Below are 25026 nucleotides of genomic sequence, written 5' to 3' on the forward strand. Positions count from 1 at the left end.
TTGAGGCCCCGGTGTCAGTTGGTCAGACAGGCCATGCCCTCTTCTGTGCCACGAGCTGCTGTGGGTGCCAATGGGGGCCCAAGCCAAGCCCCATACACTCCTGGACGGGTCTATGTGCGCTCCAGGCTCCAATTCCGGCCGCACTGTTTGGCCGTTCCTCACGCTGCCTTCGGAGTTAATCGCGCGTCCCGGAGGTGACGTGAATCAAGCTCCAGGTGTCCTCACCTCCCCTTCTACACCGGGACACAAGCGGATCTTGAATGAGGTCAGCAGCCGCCAGTGCTTCCGCACAGAATGCCTCACAGCCGCCTCCTGCGCTGGTAGCGGTGCGCTGGCTCACTCCTCCCTCGGACGGGCATTCACTGCAATCGAGCCCCCGGTTGCGGCCGCATCAGCAGGCCGCTCCCGTCTTCACTGTTTTCCCGGCGCCTCGGGCCTCGGCGAAGTTCTAAAGTCGGGTCGGCTGATTCTCTGTGCGCTTCGCTGCCATTGTATGTCTTTGGGGTATAATTATTGCCCGGATTATGCGATGGATCGTCAGGGGAGTCTGCGGTTCTTGCGGAGCTCCTCTAAGCTGCAGCCATTTCGTTGCGCTGCAGGCCACGCCCCCCCAGGCCTTTTTCAATCTTATGACCTAAATATTGTACTTCTTTCTGACAAAACTGCAATTTTGATGGTGATACCTTAAGTCCTCCATCTGCCAAATGATTTAACAAAGCAACTGTATCAACCACACACGCTTCTCGCGTCTTCGATGCCACCAATAGGTCATCGATATATTGAACGAGCACTGAACTTTCTGGCATCTTTAAATCTTCCAGTGATTTCTTTAAGATCTGATTAAATATTGACGGACTCTCTGTATACCCTTGAGGGATACGACACCATGCCAAAATACGCTCGCCGAACCGGAACGCAAACATTTGTTGGCTATCCGGGTGTAACGGAATTGAAAAGAAAGCATGACACAAATCAATGACTGTGTACCATTCTGCATCATGGGGAATCTGGTATAGAATTACTGAAGGGTTTGGCACAATGGGACAGCAAGGAACAACAATTGTATTCACCTTTCTCAAATCCTGCACTATTATAAATGTCCCATTTGGCTTTTTCAAACCCATTATCGGTGAATTACATGGACTGCTCCTTATCTCTCTTAGAATTCCTTGTTCAATCATTATGTCTATTACAGGCGTTACTCCTGCAACTATTTCTGGTGTCAACTTATACTGAGGAGTATTCGGGTAATTAAATCCTTCTTTTACAGCTATTTTCACAGGATCTACTCTTTTCATTAATCCAACATCTTCTCCTGTGAAGTCCCACACTTCCGTTTTCACAGTTTCTTTTAATTCCTGGGGTAATCCCTCTGGATCAAATACAACAAATGCTTCAGTAATTTCTGGTTCTAGGTTAGCCATTGTCATTCCATACAGTACATCATCATCTGGAGTTTCAAAGGCTATACCATCAGGTGTACAAAAGATGGTGCAGTTCATCTTACAAAGTAAGTCCCTCCCTAACAGATTTACAGGACTAGTGTCACACACTACAAAACGATGCATATCAGCAAATTTCCCTATTCTAACCTTTACAGGATCAGTAAGATGAGCTTTTATCTGTTTATTAGAAACTCCAACCACTTGGATTGCCTCACCAGAGAGAGGAAGGTTTTTCACTTCAGCTGATCTAACAGTTGAACGAGTAGCACCAGTGTCCACCAGGAAAGTAACATTTACTTCATTCACCTTTCCATCCACAAAAGGTCCAGTCTGGTCTACTTCTAGAGTTGCGCCAAGTACGCACTCCTCTTCCTCTCCTAGGCACCGTCAATAACTCTCCTCTGACTCACTTTCATCGCGTTGCAGCCAATACTGCGAAATGGCACCAGCGTGCGGTAGCTTTGTTACCTGTTCTTCGTTGTAGAATCCTGTCTCATTACTGTATCTTTGCGGATTTAGGTTCTGTGGAAAAGATGGCTTTGGCACCTGACACTGTTCGGTAACAACCTGCTGCTGTCACGGCGGTTGGCAACTCACCTTTTTCTGCACCTGTGGATTTAATGATGAATTATCACCATTAGCTTTCGGTGGCAATTTACACTCGGATTTCCAATGCCCTAATTTTCCGCAATTATGACATGGCCACTTCTTTTGAGCTTCATCTATGCTAATCTGACCTTTTCCAATATTAGGTTTTTGTTTTATTTGCCCTATTCCACTGGCCTGTTCGATTAACTGGGCTTCTTGTCGCTCCGCTACTTCAACCTGTGCCCACATTGCCTGCTCCTTCAATTTTCGTTGTTTGGCTTCCATTTCATCACTAAAATATTTTGCATATCGTAACACTTCATACATTTTCTTATTTTGCCAAACTACCGTATGTTGTTTAATCATTTCACTAACTTCAGGCCTTCAACCATAAACAAATCTGTAAACAAAAAGACTCAAATCTGTTTCACTTAGTTTCTCATCTCCACTGTATTGCTTAAAGGCTAACAGCAACCTCTCGTAATATGCATGCACGGATTCTTTTACCTCTTGATGAGTTCTGTCAATTTTTACCCAATCCTTTTTTTTTCGGAGGTACTCAAAAACGTAATTACCTGATCATATATTTTCATTACTTCTGGATCTGGGGCTCCTGTTTTAGGATCCCTAGTATACTCTTGTGTAGGCCAATCAACAGTTATCTTACATTCTGTCCTTAAATCTGTAGGTAAAATTATATCAAAAAGACCATTCAGATCTATCCATAACACCTTTGAAAGTTTGACAAACCTGTCTACCTGTCTGTACCATTCAATTGGTTTTTCTCTCAACTTTGGAAAATCATTAGTAAATGACAAAATATCCTGTCTAGTCCAGGGAACATGTACATATCCTCCTCTAGGAAATTCTCTCATGGGACATTCTGTTACCACTGGCTCCGTTTCTCTCATTGGGAAAGCTAGAGAGGCTTTGTCTGTAGTTTCCTCTCTCCTTCTAAACCATCTACTCCTCCATCGATCCACATTGCCCCATTTTCTTAGCAATGCACTTAACTCTTTAATTTGGGTTAATCTCCCTGCAGTATTCAAGTTTTCAATATCTTTTTCAGAAAAATCTACTCTGTATGGCTTTTGTAATGACCTAATTTTTCAGAATCTATTCCCATTTCACTGGCTGTCTCTTCTAACTTTTCATGCAGTGTCCTTGCTTTCTAAGTAATGCTTTTACATAAAACCATTAATTCCTCACCTTGGTATGCCTTTAATTTCTCAGTTGGAATTGTTCCTACAATTAATTCTTCTAAAGTTACTTTTTGTTTTGCCACATCTAAAGGTTGTGGTTCTGTATCCTTTTTCTGCAAACATCTCAACCAATCGCTTAATTCTTCAGATGTAGGTCCAACAGGGGTTGTCACCTTTCCCATTTTATCTACCATTTTCTCTGGGGTTTCTGTTGCCATAGGTGTCTTACTTGCTGGACTCTGGTTTACAGTCATATTTTTAGGGGTACTTAATTCTGATATTCCTGCAGTAACCTTCCATTCATTCTCTCCTGAACTACTCCTTTTTTTCTCTTTTTGCATACCGCCATTATATGGGACTGTTAAGCAATGCTCATTATCTTTTTGTTTATCAAAAACTGGTATTACTGGTCCTATTGTTACCGGCACAGTCACTGCTTCCATATTCTTTGTTAATTCCCTTATCTTTTCAGTTAATTCTAGTTTTGTTCTAGCTAATTCAGCAGACTTTTCATATTCAGAGCTTACCGTCTGTGACATTTCTGAATCATTAAATGGATTATTTTTCCCAAAATTATTCGGCATTTGTTCATACATTTTATTTGTTACAGTTTCCTTTGGCGGTGCACTTGGCGTCACCATCGCAGAATCCTGTTGATATGGGGGTGGGTTTTTATAGAACTTCATCCTCTGATTCACTCGCTCCATATCTGTAACCCGCTGACTCTGTATTATTTCTTTTTTCCGTACATTTTCTACCACTTGCATCTCCAGAACCTCTCATAGGAAACATACCTTCAGTCATGCTCGTATTTCGCCATCTTCTCATTCTGTCATCATGACTTTCTTGACCATAATGTCTACCAAATACATAATTATACCTTCTACCTCTCCGATGCCTTTCCCATTCATACATCTCTTCTTCCCATTCAGTCAAAACCTCAAATTGGGTAGGTCTGGGTTTTGGTTCCAATCTCATCATTCTATCTCACAAATTTCGTAGTACTGCCAGACTAAATGAACCATTTTCCAGAAACGCTAACACTCCATCATCTTTGGTATACTTTGCCGAATTCTCCAACCAAATGCATGTATGATAACCATATTTTGCCACCATAAAGGATGCAGGCGTTTTCGGTGGAGGAAGTATCTGTCCTTCCTTAGTTACAATTGGCTTATCCTTCTTAAATAGGTCTTTGATTTTTCCAAACCATGACTTTTTCTCTTTCTCAGGTGGATTGTAATACATCATTTTTATTTTCAAAAGTTCTTAATCAACTAAGCTCTGCAAATCACCTCTTCACGGCTTCTCCGTATTTTTACCAATCCTAGCGCGACTCACACTAACTCACCAATCCGGAGTGTCTATGTCACTCTTGTAATTCTCCAATCTCAGCGTGTCTCACACTTACGCACCGATCAGTAAAAGCTTCGTCTTTCTACAGCCGACCAATCCCAGCGCGGTCTTTCTGACGTCAGCCTTCCTACTACTCCTGCTCTTGCTGACCCCTCCTTTACATAATGTATCCGCAAACTTTTCTTACATTTTCTTTCCTTTATTCAAAATCTGTTAGTACCAACATAAACACATCTCCATTGCCTGTTTCGCTAAACCAAAGAGATAGCTTTATCTATTTACACAAGAATTCTGTCTTTCCAGTAGGCAGCGCTTGCCTCTACCCTACCACAGTATTTTTCTGTTCCGCCGATAAAGTAGCACTTCCCTCTACTATACCCTTCTAACGAGCAAAAGGTAAACATGTTTCTCTGGGGATAAACACATGTGGAGACTACAATGCTCCTGAGAATTAAGGCCTGAGTTTCACAAGGAAACCTATTGCTATTTCACTCGCACACATTCATACAGAGATTTCCCTAACATAACACAATTCCGTGTTATCACAATTCTTAAAATCAGACAATGTTAAATTCCATGTGACTTCTCTTGCCACACAAATCCACTCCCAACTTCCCAGAAGCTTCAAATTTTCCGACTACACTTAACGCAAACAATACTCAACATATAGTGTTAATCATAATTCAATAATCACCAAACCAATACAATAGAAACCATCACTCTGCTACCAAGAAAATTGATCCAGCGCGGAAGACAAAATTTACATATTCTCCTTATGTCACCGATCCTTAATCACAACAGCTCATTCATGCACTCATTCATTGGTGGGGCCCATAACACCAACACACATTACCTTCACACAGATCTGTACACAGGAGAAAGGCTGCTGGACAAGTGGGTACCTTATTACCTATCAGGATTAACTTCTCCTAATTTATGTACACATTTTTATACAACTTCAAGAATCCTGACTTTATCAACAAGGCACTCCACTGTTTGGTCGATGGACCAACTAGTTGGACTGGTTGATGGTGAATTAGTACCAGCTAAAACACCATTAAAGCCTAGGAAACATTTGATATTTTCTGTAATTAATTTAAGAACCACAAACTCATTTCTTATTATTTCAATTTTGTTTATCTTAGCGTAAATTAAACTCTTAAATCTTGCATTTATTGTCTACAGTTCATTACTTAATCTTTAGATTTATTAAAGAGAAAAATATGAACATTCAGAAATTACTCTTAGACATAGATTTAAGGAAAATACATTGAATCATTACCAATTGACAGATGACGATAGCTTCAGATAAAATAGGGAGTTATCTGCATTGTCAAATGAAGGCTCCCTCGAACAGGCAGTCCAACCCTCACCAAAAGGATCAAACCGTCGTGCGAAATACAGGATGCAGCGTAATAAAGTTCAAAATTTCAGCAAAGTCCGAACATCAATCCGGAGCATGGACCAATTCCACACTCAAATTGATAGCATAGAATTTTGGAAATGCAAAGAAATAACCCAAAGACAAATGCAGCCACAAACTGCAATCCAACGAACCAACGAACGAGCGCTAATGCAACCAACCCTTCCAACACGTAATGATTGATGCGAGGGTTTTTATACCCTTTTCCTCCTTACTTCATTTTAGATATGGGACCTTTAGGGGCAGACCAAATGTTCTGATTGGACAGTTCGGGGTTATCAGTAGTTCATTGAATTTTTTCCCAGTGCAAACTGGTTCTTTATAGTGACTTTCACAAAGTTCTCAAATCGTCACTGTCTTTTCTGTTCCCAGGCGGGGAAACAGTAGTAAATGTAAATGTGTTTACTTGTATAGAGCACTGTTACCCTAGGGTGTCCTGGCGCTGTACTCATACCGCTGTGGAAGCCTTCCTGGCTTTTCCCTGTGAAATGTCCACTCCTGGGCACCCCCAAGGTGAAGCCAAGCATCCCAGCGCTGTTGGGGCCGTTGTGGAGATTAAGCAAGCTATTGCCCAGAGTTGCAGAGTGGGACCCATGATTAGAATAGGCACCGAGGCGAGAATTAACAGGTCCGAGGAAATTGAGCCCAAGACCCGCCGAGGCGGGAATTGAACCCTGGTCCTGGGCCAGACATCTGCACCAGGGTCTGCCGCTCTAACCATTGAGCCACACTTCTCCAGTAGTTGTATCCTTTTCAAGGTAAAAAAGGGTCCTTCTGACAGGTTCTCTCTTTGTCTCTTCCTTGACTCTCATTTTGTCATCTTCTGGCTTGCGGTCAAATTCCTAGCACTCTGTCCTTGGCAAAGCACACGATGGTGGTTAGTGAATTCTTATAAACGTTTAATCTGCATTGGTGGCAGTGATTATAGTTTGCTAGTAAGGAGGTAGACAAAGTCATTGCTGTTCTGCTGATCCTGGCTCAGTGTGACAGACGGTCTAGGAGCACCTGATGGTGTGAAAAGCAGCCGAGAGGTCTGAGGCACAGGACAAGCCTTGGTCCTGGGTGTTGAGCAACTTTTTCTTGATATTCATTAGCGCTGATTCTACACACCGGCAGAGTCTGAATCCTGACTGAAAGTCACTAAGAACATCATTTGATTCCAGGTGTGTTAAATGTGGCAATTGCTAGGCCATAAGTTTAGTGTAGTAGGTGCTGCACAGTGGGAGACGGTCTATTGCCCTGCCAACTCCAGCTCTATATAGACAACCAAATGTGCTCTATGACTGAATTTCAGGGTTTAAACCTGGTAGACGACAGAGGTACCTTATACACATCATGAAGGATCTACTGATGGCCTTCAGTAATGGCAGGGAGACCACTCTGATTTGCCAGAAATTGACACACAACCCTTTCAAGACCCAATAAAATCCCAATTGGGGTCTCCTGACACACCAATAAGTTGAGTATTTATTTGCTTCCCAATAATTCATTCCCAAACAGGAATCCCACAGTACAGCTCACTCTCACTGTTAACGACAACCAATATAAGATCAGAGCCCATGCTCAAATCATGGTATCTCATAATTTTAAATTACCAATGTACCATAATGAAATGCACAACTGCTTTGGAATAGGGAAGAACCAGAAAGGACGACATATCCAACTGCCTATCCCAAATTTAGCAGTGGGGCCTTCTTTGTGGCTAAATTGAGAAAGTCTCAATTGAAAAATGCACCGCCATCCTTATTCCCTTCACCTTTCCACTGTTCATTGGACAGCAGCAGCCTCAGTTTTAAGGACTATGACCCATGTGTAATCATTGACTACGCTACTGTTCCAGACCCAAATTAATGCAATCATCAAAAAGCCCACATTCAAATTCAACTTCTATGTACTATCCCCATTCATACTCCACAGCAACATCTTGGTGAGGTTCAAATAAGACTCCTTTATTGATTTGTATTGATTTCCCTTAAAATAAATTACCAGCCCTCTCCCGCCTGTAATATCTACAAATAATGGGGAACACACTTGCGGAGCTACTTCCTTGCACTTATCCACCACCCGTATCCATATCCATAGGACTCCTGTATAATGCTCAACAGTACTGTGAAATATGCACAAGGGCATGTGGCGTTATCCATAAACTTAGAAATTGGTAATTTTGGGTAAATGTATCAGACATGCCGTGTCATAGAGAAGCTTCCTGTGTAATTCAGAGTTTGCAGTCAGCACAACAAGCTTCGTTAGCTTGGAGGCGAAGCACTGCAGCTGGTGCTTCAAGAGCATGGCGAGGCTCTCCAGTCAGTGTACATGCATTCACGTGAAGGACCTTCAGAAGACCATCAGGCCTTTGGGTCTGCTCATTACTTTGCCATTTGTTTGAGAAGTATTTGCCAACCTGTGTCCTCTTTATGTCTCCTGAACGCTGCCAAATGTAGATGAACGCGTGTCCTCTCGGTGAGCACTCAACAGCCCTTTTTTCCTGACTGGGTGATTTTCTTCAAAACCAGGGTTGTGGATTGACTCTAGCGTCTTGGCCATCTAATGTACAGGGCACATGGACTACTAGACTTATCTAGAATGCAGAAGTAATTTCTGCTTTATAAACGTTTAGTGAAATTGATTAAAATTATCTGACACAATACAGCAAGGAAAATGATGGTTAAGATTATAATTGTAATTTCTTACCCATTGGTGCTATGCACATTTCTCATATAATGAGCTGCAAGCACATCAGTTTAGTCCAAATCTATTTACACCGCTGATTGACAGCACTTATTTGAGTTTCCATCAAAGACTACAACATGCAAGGTCCCTGGCAAGGGGACATTCCGTCGGTCGTAGAACCTGTCTTGGCTATACTTGGCATCTCCACACCTATCAGGTGGCAGTTTTAACAGGACTTGCTTGGGAGGTGTCGCAGTGATGATTGTGTGTCAACATATGAGAACACCAAAGAGGGAAATTTGGAAAAAAATCAGGGAGTTTAATTTTCCCATTAATTTGCATTGGAGTTGGAAGTCAGGTATCTGCTGCTTGACGCAGGTGGCATGTATGATGATGTCACACCCATTTGCCCACATCATCACTATCACTCACTGTTTCGAAGTAGCTAAATAATGTAGTTTTAAGGGTTTCTCTTGGTTGAACTAGCGGAGTAGCTTGTAAGGTCCCCCCCCTCTGTGCCTCCAGTGCATCCCTTAATTTTGCTGTTTTTTAAAATCTCATTTAAACCCACAGGTGTTACTGAATCAAAATATCTTATGAGGTAGGCTTCTCTTTGTAACATCTACTTACCTCAACTCACTCTTCTGTAAATAGAGAACTAGTTCTAAAACCTGAAAATTGAGTCATGTACTGTGAACATATTCTTATAAGTGTACGGCTACGGATGATTTAATATTTTCAGTAGAGATGTTCCTGTTTCCTTTATTTAATTGTAACTTCAGTTTTCATTCTGTTTTTCCAATATGTTAAACCAAAAGGACATTCCAGTAGAAGTATGCAATTGTTGAATTACAAGTGGCAAAGCTTTTAATGAAATTCTTTCACCCATGTGTGAGTGCAGTGCTATCTCATGTTTAATTATGTTGTCGCAATTAGAATAACTCAAGCATGATTACGTTCCAGGTTTCCTTTTTCTAATGTAGTCTGGCCAGTTTATAAGTATGTTGTTCTCTATCCTATTAGTTTAACTTTTTAACCCCTCCCCCATCTGAAGCACAAGAGGACCCATCGAAGCAGATCTGTCTTAGTTAGGACTCTTATTATTATTATTTTTTTGGGGGGTAAATAACTTTGCTTTTTTTTAGGCTATAACACAAAACCTTCTCGGCCAGTACATCTTAATATGAATAAGCAGGTCCAGTACTTTACATCTTCCGAATACGTTTCAACATGGCACCAACAACAGTATTTGAGAAATCAGTTTATGCGCTCCAGACGCTGTCCCAACCGTCCCAAAGAGAACACCCTGTCCCCGAAATTTAACTACCCCAGCCACGCTACCTAGTATGTCAGTACTGCCAAATCTGAACATTTTCCACTAGGCCCACTGTCTAAACTGAAAAACATCAGTGTCACCAGTTGAAAGCTCAAGGAGTCACACTTCAAAGAGACCCAGGGCACTTATTTTAGTCGCAAAGTCTCGCAACAGAATTTGCAACATAAAGTATGGAAAGAACAGGTCCCGAAATATCATCAAACGCTCTCTGAGTTTGCTGCATGTACTTCGATAAGTTTTCCAAGATCATGGTTTGTTTCATCTCTACCACCCACAAGAAGGCTGGAGGCAGGTCCCTCTTTTCCAGAACTTCGATACAAGGTGCTCCGCCCCCCCCTGCATGTGGCGAACCATCACCCATTTCAGCCCTTTCCTTCTCATTGAACCAAACATTCCCAGGTGCAGTTGAACAAACTCCTGATAATGAGGTATAGCTATTCCCACAATGCTATCAAAATGGCTGAGCACCTCTTTCCAGAAAATCTGGATTGTTTTACATCCCCACCATATAGTAATTATATTGCCCACTCTGTCTTCGGATCGCTAACATTTATCTGATCCTGTGGGATACATATGGCACAGTCTGTGCAGTGTCAAGTACCATCTCATGCAAATCTTATATTCTGTTTCTCTATGAAGCAGACAGCACATTCCCTGTGTTACACCCTAAAACTCCAATCCCACAACTTCGCTTCATATTCTGTGCCAAGTTCTTGTTCCCTTTGAGTGTTGTGTCTCCATTTCTCAGGTCTGTGCATACCATTATTCGCTGACTTATACAGGGTCGAAACCAAACCACCGGTGGTATCGAAAGAGTATCAATATTTTTCAGATGCTTTACATTGCCTAGTCACTACCGCCACACTGTTAGGTTGCAATCTCCAATGACTCCTTTGTGCATAGGTGAGACGGTCCTGCTCAGTAAACCCAAATAAGTTTTGGCAGTCTAGAACGGATTTGATTGCCACTCCCTTAAAAAAGGTAAGTAAGTATTCTCCCTTACTCCATCTGATGCACTGGATTTGTCCAAGGCAAAGGCGAATTACGGATTATGGTGTATGGAGAGGGCCCCGCGTGTACCTTTATCTTGTTCAGAGTTTTCGTAATGTGAGAAATATACTTGTTGCGTAACTTGTATTCCCTGAGCAGCCATAGTGCACCCCACAAGGGTGCAAATCGTTGTGCAGCCAGGGCCCTTTCTGTGTAGATCCAGTGTTTTTAGAGGACCAAACAGACCACTCAAGATTAACACGCAGGTGTGCTGCCCAGTAGTAGTGTACAATGGCAGGGCAAGCCAATTTACCATTTTCCTTCGGGGACATAAGTAGTTTCTTACATACTCTGAGCTATGACTCATTTTAACCTTACTTGAGGCTTTTCCCACAGTCATGGAATGTCCACAGATTATCAGGCTTCCTTTTTTATCCCCTTTTATCTCTATTCTCAGATTAGTCCTAGAAGAATATCTTGTAATTCCATGTGAACTGCAAAGTTCCACTATCTGACGTGCCTTCGTCTCAAACCTTTGTCATTCTGCAGGATCCTATGCCTTCATCGTCTGTTTTGCTTTATTACACATTTGTTTTGTTTCTATGTTTTAAACCTACTTACTGTTCTTAAAACCTAGCATAGACCTACTCTTCTGCACTTTGCATGCAGGCTGCACTATTATTGGCTGTTAATTGTAGGCCTCTTAGTTGTATCCAGTTCATTGTTGTGTAATGCAACAAGTTGAAAAACGGCAAAGTAGGCCGAAATCTGGCTAAGTAAAGATGGTCGCCCGAACTATTGTTGTAGATAAACCGGTGCACATTTGCTTAATTTTGCAGGCTTGAATGATGGAACTGCAGGCGGTGATCATGGCAGTGGGAGGGGGCTCTCGAATGATTGACCTCACCTCCAGCATCCCAAAGCCGCTCCTTCTGGTGGGCAGCAAGCCGCTAATCTGGTACCCCATCAACATGCTGGAGAGAGCCGGCTTTGAAGGTGAGACATTGTGCTGATGTGGTGGCCAGATGAGTATGATCTGTGGTATTCTTGTGGAACTTAATGTTGGACACAGAATAATGAGTGTGCTTTGCCAGCTGAGTAAAGAGTGAGCTGCGGTGGCCGAGTGAGCGAGGGAAGCAGAGTATCATAGTCTGGTCACACAGAATCTGGTGATACACCTCAAAAGCCTCACCTGGTACCACAGTAGCAATCTGGCTCACAGACACTGCCATGAGGTGGTGAAGGCAAGAGCGCTTCAAATTCATTGACTGTCAAATACAGAATTTACAGTTACTAAATTAATTATATAATCAACGAAATGCTCCGGAACTAATTGTATAGTGTGACTACGAAAAAAGACAACCTTTAATTCATGAGGAAGCAACCACAAACCAATCAGGATCTAGTTAGCTGGCAACAAGTCAATTAAAAGCTTGAGTTGGTACAAGTCTGAAACTATGCCTGAAATCAACCTTTGCAATGCTCCAGCCTTTAAATCAGTCATCATGGGCCAGTGGAAGCGCAGCAATATTAAGTCATGCTGGGCACCATTATTGTGAAAATATGGAATGACCTTGTCAAATACACCCTTGAAGACTTGCTCTATTTCCTGCCCAGGCATCAGGGAGTCCCCCTCTGTCATAGAACAATGCGGTCTTCCAAACCCTGCTTATTTCCACTGGAATTCCTCATAAATAGGTGTCTATTGCCTGTGGTGAGAGTAGGCTCTTTCGAAGTGGAGGATACTGAGCACCTGTTGCCCCATCTGGGTTAGAGAAGGCCACATATGACATCACAAGCGTCTCCTCAAGGATCTGTACATAAAGGGACTGCAAATTGACAATTAATATAATTGTTGGGATGTCAAAATCTGATAAAAAGAAATAATAAATTATTCAATTGGGGCAAGCACCCACACAGATGAACCTATAAATAGGGGTTTTATTGTGAATGAAATCCTGTATACCAAATTTGCAATAAATGTTATCAAGACTTACACCTCTTGACACCATGGTCAAAATGTACCCTAGACAAAAGAGGAAACGCTGTCTTAATTCTTTTGGATCTCTCGGCAGCATTCGACGCGGTTAATTATGAACTTTTGATTGACCGTCTCCTCTCAATGGGAATCAGAAGTGTCACTCGCTCTCTTAAAATCCTACACCAATATGCAGCAAAGACTTCTAAACAATAGTGACGGCCTCAGCCTATATGAAGTGGTACGGCGGCTGCAGGGGAAGGGTGGGGGTTGGGGAGTGGGAATAATATAAAAGAAAAAAAATAAGACTTACCTGCCACTCTGCTCCCGCTGACGGCTGCCTGGCTGCTCCTCTCGTCGGGCCGGAAGGGGATGGGCCCTCAGGACACAGACTGCACACCCAATCCAGGCTGCATGAGTGCAGCGCCAGTATTGGTCTTAGCGGCCTCATTTGCAGCTCAGTGAATTGGAGCCTGTGGCTTTTCTGTGTAGGAGAAACAAGTGCGCATCTGTGTTTGGCCGGCCTAGGATGGCCGGCCAAACACACATGCGCACTTATAAGTGCACACTACCCCGCCTCCCTGATATGCCCGGCCTCGCCCTATTCTTATTGCGGGGCTCAGACAGACAGCATAAAAAAATGATAATAACATTGGGTTATTATCATTTTATTTATCATCTGCCAGTACGGGCTGTGGGGCGACCGTCCTCTGCCATTACGGAGGAGCCACTCATGCTAAACAAACTGCAGATCCTGCAGAATGCGGCAGCTTGACTACTGCTAGAGATTCCCTGGCATCAGTCGTCATCACCGGCCCTCAAAGAGCTACATGGGCTGCCTACCAAGAGGCGCATAGGATTAAAGGTCTTGTGCATTGCTTTCAAAGCACTTCACAACTCTGGTCCGACTATCTCAATTTCTCCTGGTTTATCCTTTCTAGGCATTTGCGCTTCTCAGCAGCCAATACGTAATTGTTCCCAAATTCAGGAAATCCCATTTGGGAGGCAGAAGCTTTGTAATCTGCACTGCCAAACTTTGGAACACCCTTTCTCTCAAGCTGAAAGAAACAACCGGTCTACCCTAATTTAGGAAAGCTATAAAGACATGGCTGTTCTGTAAATAGGTTTCTTCAACCCCTGACTGTTCCCCCCTTTTCTCACATCCATGAGTAGTGGGTGCCACAAGACGCGCCCGGTCAATCGAGGGCTTTATAAATATACATTTCATTTCATTTCTAACCTCATGGTATGTCAGAATGCATTATCAGAGCAATGGTCTGGTTTGAGAAACTGGAGTGATCACTTGACAGGGTACCTCTCAACTAGTCAGAGATCCAGATTTGTTTTGTGCCACAACAGACAATGGCCAAACCAAATTATAGCTGTCAGTCTACGCTTTTCTCAACCACCAACTTCAGATCAATGGGAATTAAAAACAAACTGCTTTAAGAAAGGCAAAAAACTGTCTATAATACAAGACCACAGAAACAAGTAGTACTCTCTTATGTTGCATTCATTTGCGGTCGGTCCATTTGAATTTTGAAGACTAAGGGCCTGATTTAATTCTTGGAAGTAAGGATTTTCCGTCTCAAATGTGAAGGAGTATCCTTACCGCCAAGAATGTGATCTACCTGCCGAATTTATATGCAAGCGGACTTTGGTTTAGTGAGAAAACCCCTCCGGCAGCCCTATGGAGTAAGAGCCATCGAAGGCAGACCTGTAATAATGCTCACCTAATTTAGATGGGTGGAATTATAGGTCAGTTTTCACTGCCCGTCATCATCGGGAAACCGTGTCAGTAATGGGCAATGAAAACTGCTCAATGCTACCCTCGCCTAGGGACTCCCAGGAAGAGAGGAGCATTTTGGGAGCATTTTGTTTTTTATTTTCATTAAAAAAATCTTGCTTTTGAATTTCGCTTTGAATTGAAAAAGTAAACAATTTGTGCGAAACTCTGTTATGATTAATGTCCTCATATATACATAGAAGCTAGATAAACAGTGGAGTGTCTCTGAAAGATTGGACGAGCTCAGTCCTGTTTATGGCTCTGCCTGAAATCCCACTGATTCTGCCTTATTTTGTCTTTGAGTCCGCCTCAGCCATATTACATTTCTTCAGTAAAACTAACTTTTGCCATTGATGCAAACTTTTATTCACAGGCTCGCAGGACAGTGTCATGATATAAACTGATTTAATAATTGCTATGAGCTGAAAAATAGATATCAAGGCAATGAAGAGTGTACCATCCGCCCTACACTTACTCTGTACAACCACCAACATAATAATTAGCTATATGGTCCATTGCCTCATTTGTGTCATACACACCTTCAGGTTTTCTAAGGTCTTCTGTAGTTTAGCACCAAGCACGGTCAAGATGAATTAAATTTTATAAATGTAAGCTTGCTTCGTTGTCACCAGTTATTCAGCGTGGTTGGTAGAAAGGCATGAGAGGTCCGAATTAAGGTGAATTATGGTATGTTGAACATAAGTCTTCTGTTACATATACTACAGCACAGGTCCTGAAGAACCTACCCAAACAAGAACATTATTCAACTGACACATTCCCACCCTCCACTTTAAAATCACAAAGTTCTATTACAGGACAATCCATTCTATACACTTCCGCTATTCTGTTTCATGTCGTGTTTAACCGGCTATCCATAGAGAGGCCAGGGTAATTCTTTGGCCAACTGTGTTTGGTGCACGTTGACATGTGTAGTGGGTGCTTTTGGTTTGCGGTGGCCCAGGAGCTGGCTTCCACTCACTTCTATAGTGGTTGACATAATTATTTGAAGGCAACTCTTCTACAAGAAAAGCCAGTCTTATCTGTTGACGAAACCACTACATCCTTTGTACTGGAACATTAAAGTCACTGTACAGTGCTGGGCAACCTCTTGGATGCCCTTCTAATGAGTAGGTCTGCACTTGCAGTAGTTTCAGAGGTATCTTGTGTACTATTCACTTTCATTTGCATGGGTGTTGTGCTCTCCCTCACAGAGGTTATTGTAGTCACCACAAAGGAGGTGCAGAAGATGTGGAGCCCGGACACCAAGATGAGACTGGACATCGTGTGCATCCCTGACGATACGGCAGGTGATATGGGAACAGCAGACTCACTAAGGCACATTCACCAGAAAATCAAGGTACAACCTCATCCTCTAGCAGATCTGAACTCTTAATATTTAACTTAAAACAGGCCACCGTACGGGGGAATGTGGCAATACATGTTGCTCTTTTATGAGATGCAGGCTTGAAATGGACGGAACCCAATAATTTGCGGCTTTGTATGTTGTCCTAATACCAAGCTTTGTAAGCATTTTGTGTTATTGTACCATGTTAAATCATATTTTTCTACCTATTTCTGTTTTTGTATTTGTATGTTGCGGAAAGATTTCGAAGAGACAGGTTTTTCTTGAATAAGCAGAGTCTTGGGGTGCCTGATTTGATATTGGCCTGGCTCCTAGTTCTAGTCTATGGAGACGCGCTCCTCGGAGGAAGAGGCCTTGCTCTCCACTTCAAGAGTTTTCACTTTTTATCTAGTCTTTCTATTAGATTTTGTAATGGTGAAGGAACAATTAGAACACAAACCTTATTGCAATTAATTCTATTTTTATTACAGAAAAGAATCACACTTATCAGCATGTCACATATTTATGTATACAAAACCGTGTCTCATTTTTAACCTGAAGGACAGTGTTGAATAAAGCCTTTTGCTTCTTTCAGCCATTTGTCCTGTCTCCTTGTGGTCTCAGTCCTCACCCTCCCAGTAGAGTTGCCATCTTTCTCAAATCTCTGTATGCTTTTAGGGACATCACCTTGCTGCATAAACAGGCAGATCTAATGTACAGCGAGTGTCCAGTCCAGCCTTCCATTTTGTTTATCCTAGGGACGGATGCGTTTCTGCAGTTTTTAGCTATGACCCTCTTACCCAGGGTCAGACCCTATCTCAGTAATGCCTTTGTGCGATGTTTTATTCCCTCATCATCTACAATATTTGAAAGGGGCCATTTTGGGGTTTAAGTCTGTCTGATGCCTCATCACTTGTTGTAGTGTATTAGATACTCCTTCCCTGAAGGAGTGGATAACCCTATATGTTGAAGTTGCATGCAGGAAGTTGGCCATCTCAGACCTACATCTCAAAGTTAATGGGTCTGGTCTATGCTACATCTACCATAGGCGTTGTGGTTTCAAGCAGATGCGGTGTAGAAATTTGTACTGTTAACTGGTTTGTGGTGGATATTCTGGCTTCCCTTGGTGCCATTAAGGAGAACACCCCATCTTCGTTGTCTGTTGGACCCACCTCCAGGTGATTCATAGTTTATTAAATGTCTTGTGGAAGGTTATTATTAGTTATTTCTAAACGAATGTATCCCTCCTTGCCAGCATTTTACACAACTTCAGGTTCAAGTGGGCTGAATTCAGGGATATTTGGAAGACCAGTGAGATGTGGCATAATGGTGCATCTCATCTTCAGATAGTGGAAGAATTACTTTTTTTCATGGCTAAATCCCTTACGCAGTTTCTCAAAAGATTTCATTATATTTGGTTTTGCTATATTGTCAAGGTTTGAAACACCCATAAGGTCCCAATCCTTAAAGCTCTTCATGGCTGTCACCTGGGGACAATGTTGCCTACCCACAACAGGGTCTCGATGATAATTTTGGCATGCTATTTTGTTTGTGATAGTGAGGCTTTCCAGGTGTTGAGTGTCACCCCGGTGAGTAGGAGAAGCTTGTGTGGGTGTTTACTTTGGTATAACTAATGTAAAAGGGAGACATCTCTTAGTGCCCACCATTCTGTTCAGTAAGCTGGGCTTGTGGACAATCCGTATATCCATTCGCTAATGACTTGCAGTTGCACTGCCCGGTAACGAGATAGAGGTCTTCCATTCCAAGCCCTTTGTCATAAGAAGATTTGCAACATTTGACCATGGCTACACACGTGATACCGCCCTGCAATATGAAGGATCACAAGGGAATTTAGAAAGGGTAATTCCTGGAGGATGCATAGAATATTTTGGGAAATGTATCAATTTTATGAACATTTTTCAGCTAGTCCTCAAGATTGGAGGGTGAACTAGTGTTGGCTATCTGGGCAAATACTGTATGGGTTGTTTATTTTTAACCCAACAATTACTGGGCTTTTGGTTATCTATATGCCTTAATATTTGAAGTTCTGTGTTGATTTGTTTGTCTAAATATTTGAAGCATTCAGTGTTGATTCGGATGTGTGCTTGGCGAGCCAAATCTGTGTCTCCAGTGTATGATCGGAGATAAAACCCACTGCTTTTACCCCAGTTCGCTCTCAATCTGCATATATTCCTGAATTTGTTTAGGGTATGAACCGCTCTTGATCCTGACAGGACCGGGTTACTTAGGAGTAGTAAAAGTCATTTTGCCTATAGGGATACTTTAAAAGTTTACATTTTGGCAACCTTGGCATATCACCTTTAAAGCCTGACCTCCTTCTCTGGCTTGGGGCACTTGTTTTGTTTATTGCTCTGGTGAGTAGACACAAAGCCTGACAATTCTATTCCCAAGACATTTTTGCACTCATGGAAGTCTGTGACGATTTACCATGAATGCTTTCTAAAAATAAGCTTTAAAGCTAAAATCAGTGTTGATAGAATGCCATTGGCTTTATTGGAAACTCTTTGTTAACAAGAAGTTTGTAGACTGATAGAAACAGTTCGAGGCATGTGGGCTGCTGAATTCATATCTGTGCATAGATCGCCGCCTAGTGTTGGGTCCGGATGATTGCACGTTGTTGTCCTGGAAGAGTCTTCGAAGTATCCTGGGATAGGTGACTCCTCCCCTGGACTACAGTGCGCATGGGCATCCTCTCCATCCTCAGATTGTTTTTTCCGCCATTGGGTTCGGATGTGCTTATCTTGACTCAAGTTAGGAAAAACTTTTTCTAGGCCAAAAGGCCTTTAGTTCGCGTCGGTACTGTTCCCGATCGGTATCGATAGTATCTTGTTAGTTTACTAACTTCCAGAACCAACTTTTTCGCATCCTACCCGACCATCGACCAGTCATCGACGATGGAATCGAGGACACCATTCAAGCGGTGTCCGGTATGTAATGCGAAATATCCCCACATCGACGTCCATCCGGTGTGCAACAAATGCCTTTCACCGGATCACGACGAATCTACATGTATGGCCTGTGCCCGATTCCGATCCAAGAAGACTCTCCGGAATCGACGAGCAGCGAGACTCGAAGCGCAGCAAGCGGCACCGGCCCCGGCCGACATCTTCAGCGCTGAGACCGAAGATGTCGAAGACGTGGAGAACCTACCCTCCAGCCCCGTTTCCGAACACGACTCCGGCTCGGAAGACGTCGAAGAAAGCCTCTTTCGCAGAGACGAAGACGACACCGAGGTAGGAGACTACAATGAGGCCTTAGGGGCCGAAGAGAGTAGCTCCGATGACGAGCAAGGCCTACCCGTACAGACTGAGGACATCCCAGGGCGCCAGTCTATGGCTCCGGTCGAGGGATCGCCTTTGGGCCTTACCCAAGACCTATCCCGCAGTTCTTCGGCCCCGCCCTCTGGCCCGGCCTCGGACATTCAGCGGCAGCCATTAATACCCAAACCGGCTGGTTTCCCTTCTTCGAAACCGAAAGCTGTATTGGTTCAACTGAAACCGAAACCGAAAGTAACGCTGGTCGGATCGAGGCCCACCACACCTTCGACGCCAGCAAAACCCATCGGCACCGAGCGCACCAAACGAGACTTCGGTGCCGAGCTTGCAACGGCCGACGTCGGCGTCGACATACGGAAGAAGACCTTCGGTGCCACCAAACCTACTCGGCTCCCGGCACCGACGCAATCGACTCCGACCCCAAAGGTCAAACTGCCTGCTGCGTCTCACACCGCTTCGACAGCACCACCAAAGGCACACTCATCGAAGACGTCGACGGCCATTACCGCCCCTCGACTCGATGACTCACCGGCGCCGAAAAAGTCCGCGCCCGCTTCTACGGAACCGGTCGGCGCAAAGGAATCGATGGCGCTCCAGGTGCGGCCCGTTGCTGCGCAACGCACCAAACACAAAACAGTCCTCCAGGACACATCAGGCACCGAGCCAATAAAAGCTCCAACAGCCTCTTCGGCACCGGCCAACATTACTTTTGGCCTGCCGCCATCCACGGCCCCGAAACTGTTCCAAATCAGGACACGGGTCACCCACACCACGATCACGCCTGCCGAACGTTCTCCTGCGGAGACGTCTCCGTCACATATCATCGACGCCGACACCGGCAGGATGCTGCTCCACAAAAGGAGAATAACTTCAGAGCCAGCTTTGGACTCCTTCCGGATCCCACTTAAAAGAAAGCTGCCAGTGGTTTCGGAACCGGTTCTTTACGAACCTCTCCATTCTCCCTACCAGGATCCACTGTCCTTCTCTCCCACACACTCCGACACAGATGTTTTGGAGGACTACATGGGTGACCACGTCCCCTACCCCGGAGAGATGGACCCTCAAGGCCAACAGGACCCTGATCAAGCTTGGGATGACCCTGTCGACTCCGGTGCACCTATAGATGCACAGGACCCGCAACTCTATGGAGCAAAAACATCTCCCACAGAGGACACTGCCGCGTTCAACGCTTTAATTGAACGTGCTGCGGCCAATCATGGGGTGCAACTTCACTCTGACACCGTAGAGGACGACTTTCTCATAGACATTTTCGCATCCTCAGAAAGGAACATTAAAACTCTACCTATGTTGAAGGGTGTCCTCAAACCAGCAAAGGACATCTTCAAGGAACCCACCAGGGCAAGAGTAATAAACCCCAGGATCGACAAAAAATACAGATCGGCGCCTGGGGACCCCACCTACATTAGAGGCCAGTTACCTCTGGATTCAATTGTAGTTGCGAATGCTCGCAAGAGGGCACACTCGCAAACAACAGGTGATGCTCCTCCCCCGGACAAAGAGTCCAAGGTGCTAGAGACCTCCGGCAAACGGGTTGCCGCACAGGCGGCTAACATATGGCGTATTCCCAATACTCAGGCGCTCCTCGCTCGCTACGATCGAGCACACTACGACACATTAGAACAACTACTCCAACATCTCCCTGACCAATACAAAGAAGGTGCAGAGATCCTCATCAGGGAGGGACAGCTCCTCACAAATGCATCCATTAAGTGTGCACTGGATGCCGCGGATACAGCTGCCAGAGCCATAAACACTAGCGTCATGTTGCGACGACATGCCTGGTTGCGAATCTCCGGATTCAAACCTGAGGTACAAAATAACATCCTCAACCAACCTGTCAACCCCGACTACTTATTCGGGCCGGAGGTTGACACCACCCTAGAGAAAATAAAAAAAGACACGGACACTGCAAAGTCCATGGGGGCTCTACCAACGCAGTCCTTTCGGAGCGGCTCCTTTCGTCGCCCCGGAAATAGAGGAGCAGGTAGAGGACAGGGGTCACAGCAAACATACAACAAAGGCAACACACCGAGCACCTACGACAAAAACACCCGGGGTGGATATCGTGGCTCCAGCACAAAGGGCAGAGGACGCGGCTACGGCAACACCAGGTCCTCCCCCAAGAACAAGCAGTGACGCCCTCTCCCTTCCTCCCGACCACATAACACCTGTCGGGGGAAGGCTACAAAGGTTCCTGTCCACGTGGAACTCCATCACCACGGACAGGTGGGTCAAAGATATTGTCAAATACGGTTACTGCCTAAAATTAACCTCAACTCCACCCACAATACCTCCAAAAAACCGTCCTATGACCTCAGAGCACTTAACGCTCTTACAGCAGGAGGTGCAAAGTATGCTACTAAAAGGTGCAATAGAGGTCGTACCCGTCCACGAGCAAGGTACGGGGGTGTACTCCCTGTACTTTTTAATACCAAAAAAGGACGGGTCGCTCAGACCTATATTAGACCTGAGACCCCTAAACCGGTACATTCTCTCCGAGCATTTTCACATGCTCACTTTACAGCAAGTCCTCCCGCTGCTCAAGCAGGGAAACTTCCTGGCCACACTGGACCTCAAAGATGCGTATTTCCACATACCCATTCATCCCTCACACAAAAAATACCTCCGGTTCACTGTTCAGGGGCAGCACTACCAGTTCAAAGTCCTTCCCTTCGGCGTGACAACAGCACCCAGGGTTTTCACAAAGTGCCTAGCTACTGTAGCGGCACATCTGCGGAGGCAGCACATACACGTCTACCCTTACCTGGACGACTGGCTCATTCAAGCAAAGTCAGCCCAACAATGTGCCAGCCACATATCCCGCACCATTCACCTCCTTCACAGTTTGGGGTTCTCACTAAATTACCCAAAGTCCCATCTCCAGCCCGCACACGTACAACAGTACCTAGGTGCGACCATAGACACTCTGGCGGCCACAGCTCAGCCAAATTTAGTGAGAATCAACAGCATACAGATGCTGATTTCCAAGTTCAAACCACAACACTCCCTGCCCGCGCGAGTGTTCATGCAGTTGATAGGCATGATGGCCTCCTGCATTTTCATAGTCCCACACGCGAGACTACATATGCGCCCGCTCCAGGAGTGCTTAGCACGTCAGTGGAATCAGGCTCAAGGACAGTTGAAAGACCTAGTGTTGGTGAGCGGTCGGGCATACAACTCTCTGCATTGGTGGAATCCACAAAACCTTTGCAAGGGCCGACCGTTCCAAGAGCCTGTTCCACAAATAATACTGACAGCGGACGCGTCTCTCCAGGGATGGGGAGCTCATGTACTCAGTTACACAGTGCAGGGACTATGGACAATACAACAAAAGAAGATGCACATCAACCTTCTAGAACTGATGGCAATCTTCCTAGCAATGAAAGCATTCAAAGTACACTTGTGCAACAAAGTCGTGTTGATCCGGACGGACAACATGACCGCCATGTACTACATACAAAAGCAGGGAGGAACACACTCTCCACAGTTGTCTCATCTGGCTCAGAGCATGTGGAAGTGGGCCATTCAGAGGAACATGTTCCTCATGGCGGAACACCTCCCCGGCAAGGACAACCAGATGGCGGATCTGCTCAGCAGACACAGCCACCAGATGCACGAGTGGGAGTTACACCCATCAGTTCTCCAACCGTACTTCCAGCAGTGGGGTCATCCAGACATAGACCTATTCGCCACAAGCGAAAACGCAAAATGCCAAAGCTTTGCCGCCAGGTTCCCACATCCGCAGTCGCAGGGCAATGCGATATGGATGAACTGGTCCGGCAGATTTGCGTACGCTTTTCCCCCAGCACCACTAATACCGCTGGTGGCACGCAAACTCAGACAACACTCTCTGACACTCATCCTGGTTGCTCCAACGTGGGCACGCCAGCCGTGGTACACCACCTTTCTCGAACTCTCCGTGGTGCCGCATCTACGGCTGCGGGTCAAACCCGAGCATTTGACGCAGAACCATGGAGAGGTTCAGCACCCAGATCCGCAACAGCTGAACCTGGCAATCTGGCTCCTGAAGTCCTAGAGTTTGGCTACCTCAACCTGCCACCTGACTGTATGGACATCATTAAGGAGGCCAGGAGACCCACTATCAGAGCTTGCTATGCAGCCAAATGGAAGAGGTTAGTCATTTATTGCAATAATAATGACATCAACCCGCTAGACGCATCCATCCAAAACATTATTTGTTACCTATTACACCTCTACCGATGCAATCTGGCGTACACCTCTATACGTGTCCATTTGACCGCAATATCCGCCTATCTACAGACCAGGCAGCACCTCTCTCTATTCAGAGTGCCTGCCATCAAAGCATTCTTGGAAGGACTCAAACGAGTCATTCCTCCTAGCCACCCACCAGCCCCAATGTGGAACCTCAACTTGGTCCTCACACGCCTGATGGGTCCACCCTTTGAACCTCTACACTCATGCGAGATTCAATTCCTTACCTGGAAAGTAGCTTTCCTAGTAGCGATAACTTCTTTACGAAGAGTTAGTGAACTCCAGGCACTAACCGTCCAAGAGCCATTTATACAAGTTCACGCCAACAGGGTCGTACTACGTACCAACCCCAAGTTCATGCCCAAGGTGGTATCGCAGTTCCACATGAATCAGACTATTGAACTGCCGGTTTTCTTTCAAAACCCACAGACTGTCGCTGAAAGGGCACTCCATACCCTAGATGTAAAGAGGGCCCTCATGTATTATATCGACAGGACCAAACCCTTTAGGAAAACACAACAACTTTTCGTTGCCTTTGCCCCACACCACAAAGGTAACGCTATCTCCAAAGCAGGTATAGCCAGATGGATCGTTAAATGTATTCAAATTTGCTATCAAAAGGCTAAACGCACTTTAACGATTCCCCCACGAGCCCACTCAACACGTAAGTTAGGGGCCTCCATGGCTTTCCTAGGAAACATTCCTTTGCATGATATATGTAGAGCAGCCACCTGGTCCACTACACATACGTTTACCAAACACTATTGTGTAGATGTACAATCAAAACAGCAGGCAGCTGTAGGACAGGCTATTCTCAAAACTCTTTTTCAGACCGCTGCAGCTGGCACTGGTAGCCGCCGCTAATAGAGGGCACTGCTATGTATTCTATGCACAGATATGAATTCAGCAGCCCACATGCCTCGAACTGAATATGCTACTTACCAGTATGCATCTGTTCTTGGCATGTAGGGCTGCTGACATTCATATCGCCCTCCCTCCTCCCCGGCGCCTGTAGCAGCTGCAGCTCTCAGAATTACTGTAAAGCATGGTCATCACTTTCTGTATCTACTCCATCACTGCCACAATGGCGAAAAACAATCTGAGGATGGAGAGGATGCCCATGCGCACTGTAGTCCAGGGGAGGAGTCACCTATCCCAGGATACTTCGAAGACTCTTCCAGGACAACAACGTGCAATCATCCGGACCCAACACTAGGCGGCGATCTATGCACAGATATGAATGTCAGCAGCCCTACATGCCAAGAACAGATGCATACTGGTAAGTAGCATATTCACTTCTTTTCGATTCCCGCTTCTCCAGCGGAGCTGTCCGCAGCGCACCGTGCACTAGAATAGATCT

At 44.8% G+C, this 25026-nt stretch overlaps 1 protein-coding gene across 7 annotated transcripts in view; it reads left to right on the forward strand.

The window, feature by feature from the left end:
• The window catches only part of EIF2B3 (eukaryotic translation initiation factor 2B subunit gamma), a 443302-nt gene that overhangs the window by 21375 nt on the left and 396901 nt on the right, over positions 1-25026 (forward strand). For all 7 annotated transcript variants that reach the window (XM_085602815.1, XM_085602814.1, XM_085602818.1 and 4 more), the window contains exons 2-3: positions 11850-12006; positions 15986-16131. In XM_085602815.1, coding sequence (XP_085458941.1) covers positions 11856-12006; positions 15986-16131 — 297 coding nt within the window. In that variant the 5' untranslated portion in view covers positions 11850-11855. The remainder of the gene's footprint in view (positions 1-11849; positions 12007-15985; positions 16132-25026) is intronic.

This window comes from Triturus cristatus, chromosome 4_2 (assembly GCF_964204655.1).
Source record: "Triturus cristatus chromosome 4_2, aTriCri1.1, whole genome shotgun sequence".
Classification (NCBI taxonomy): domain Eukaryota; kingdom Metazoa; phylum Chordata; class Amphibia; order Caudata; family Salamandridae; genus Triturus; species Triturus cristatus.